The 2,272-nt window shown below is 38.5% G+C and overlaps 1 protein-coding gene across 1 annotated transcript; it reads right to left on the bottom strand.

The window, feature by feature from the left end:
* Nucleotides 1-1,335: 1,335 nt before the first annotated feature.
* On the bottom strand, nucleotides 1,336-2,016 carry LOC133327027 (larval cuticle protein A3A-like; the record flags this gene model as incomplete). The annotated part of the gene is made up of 1 exon (XM_061535622.1): nucleotides 1,336-2,016. A coding segment is annotated over one exon (681 nt), but the record flags the coding sequence as incomplete, so codon positions are not given.
* Between the last annotated feature and the right edge of the window lie 256 nt (nucleotides 2,017-2,272).

Genomic DNA, 2,272 nt, shown 5'->3' with positions numbered 1-2,272 from the left:
TTTCAAGTGTAAATCTCAAGAACTCTTGAAGATATAGCCGATTTATTGTGTCAGCAACAAGTGAAGGCTAAAGGGCTTCTCAAACCTTAAACCCGTTTTTCTCTTTTGCGAATGGCGGGCACGATAGGTCAAAAACTAATAACCCAATCGATTCCAAATTTTTACACGTTTCTCTGTGAGTGTATAGCTATCGTATGAACTAGGACAAAACCAATCGGTGAAGATCTTCCTTATTTGTTATCTTGGTTTTTGGTCAAAAATCGGCGATTTTCCAAAAATATTTTTTCAAAGGTCCGCCATTTTGTCAATTTTAGAGCGAAGTCAATAATTTTAGGTCATAGGAGAGCCAGACATATACTCTTTCTAACACCGTTGGAATTTTCGGATTCCGATGTTCCAGTGAGGAGTTATCATGACCGCCATAAAAAATAAGGACTTCTTGTTAATTACAAAAAACAACAACAAAAAATTTTTGTAAATTATTTTTCTTCCTTTTTAAATCTTCAAATATATATGTGCAAAGTTACAAACCTTAACAAGCATTGGTATTGATTTACAGGCCCATTGAAAATCTTGAAAAATTAAAATCGAGAATGGGGAATGGAATTTCAAATATTTTCTTAAATATCTCTTAAATTGTTAGGATAATATTATTTTCAAATTGATACATGGAAAGACAACACATTTAACATGTTAAGTGTATAATATCAATTTAATCGGATAAAAAATAAAAATGTGGCAATCTAAAAACAAATGGGTATACCACATTTGCATCACCTCCTGTACAATATCATATAGATGGTCCCTTGGAGGACCATTGAAATTGAATCGGACGAAATTAACTGCGTAAAGTACATAGATTTTTGAACTAAATTAAAACAACCCATACACATACCAATCAGAAATATATAAGAAGAAAAATATATATAAGATCTATATATAAATGGACGTATTTGAGCAACCGCGGCATCCACCGTCTGGTATGCTGCAACACAGTGCGCTAACAGACACGTAAATCGACATAGAGTTTTATTCCGACCAAGAATATATATACTTGGTGGGGTTTTCGGTGAGTCGAGGTGTTGCAAACGGAATGAAGTGACAAATTATAGTCACTTCGAATGGATAGAACCTTCATGTATTTAAAATGCAGCTGGGCATTGCCATGGACCTATATACAGAAATATAGATAATATATAGACCATTTTTTTGCATTTAATATTGTATTAAATGTACCAAGGCAAATAAATAATAAAGATAAGTATTAAAATTTAAATTAATTCATATATTTTTATTCGGCTATAACAATTAACAATGGCAAGCAAATTCATTTACTTAATAAGCGTAAGAGATAAGGGGAGAAGCGAAGCTAGTCTTCACAACAGCTGGTCCAGCAACAACGGGAGCAGCGACGGCAGACTTAACTACGGGAGCGGTGGCATAAGCAGCTGGAGCAGCATAACCGAAATGAGCTGGGACGGCAGCCTTAACTACGGCAGCAGCGGCGTAAGCAGCTGGGGCAGCATAACCGAAGGTAACTGGGGCAACAGTCTTGACTACTGGGGAGGCAGCATAGGTGAAAGGAGCGGTAGCGTAGGCAGCCTTGACGACAGGGGCGGCAGCGGCATAGGTGAAGGGACCAGCAACGGCAGCCTTAACGACGGGAGCAGCTACGGCAGCCTTAACAACGGGAGCAGCGGCAACAGCAGCTACCAAAGGTTCACGACGGACAACAGCGTTGAAACCGTTGATGGGATCGGAGGTGTAGTCAACAATACGTCTGTAACCATCAGCATCATTCAAAGAGTATTGACCTTGAACGAAACCACCATCACGGGTTTCCACGGCGGTCTTGGAGTCACCAGATATAGCATCCTTAACATCATAACCGTAAGAGTATTGGGGATGGGGATCGTATTCCTCGACCTTGGCAACAGCGGCCAATGGGGTAGCTGGGACAACAACGGCGCTGGCAACGGCTACGAGAGCAGCGAACAAAGTAAGGAACTGCGAAAATAAAATCGAAATCGAAATATTCAATTAATTTCCATTTGATCCAAGGAAATTATTACGTGTATTTTTGTACGTTATGTTGTTTAATCCTTACTTTGAATGCCATTTTAAAAATGTTTAGATTGGGTTCTTTTGACCAAAGTTGGGATTGAACTGTGTCGTTTGATCATCGTTCATTGATTTTTATACTGAATCAACTTAGTTACCAAGTGCAAATGTGTAGAGTTAGACGATGGTAAAATAAAAGTGTTACATTGAA

This window comes from Musca vetustissima, unplaced genomic scaffold, assembly GCF_032173495.1.
Source record: "Musca vetustissima isolate MV318-11 ecotype Yass unplaced genomic scaffold, APGP_CSIRO_Mvet_v1 utg13279, whole genome shotgun sequence".
Lineage (NCBI taxonomy): Eukaryota > Metazoa > Arthropoda > Insecta > Diptera > Muscidae > Musca > Musca vetustissima.
Note: the sequence above shows the minus strand (reverse complement) of the source record. Positions and strands in the feature narration are given on the sequence as shown.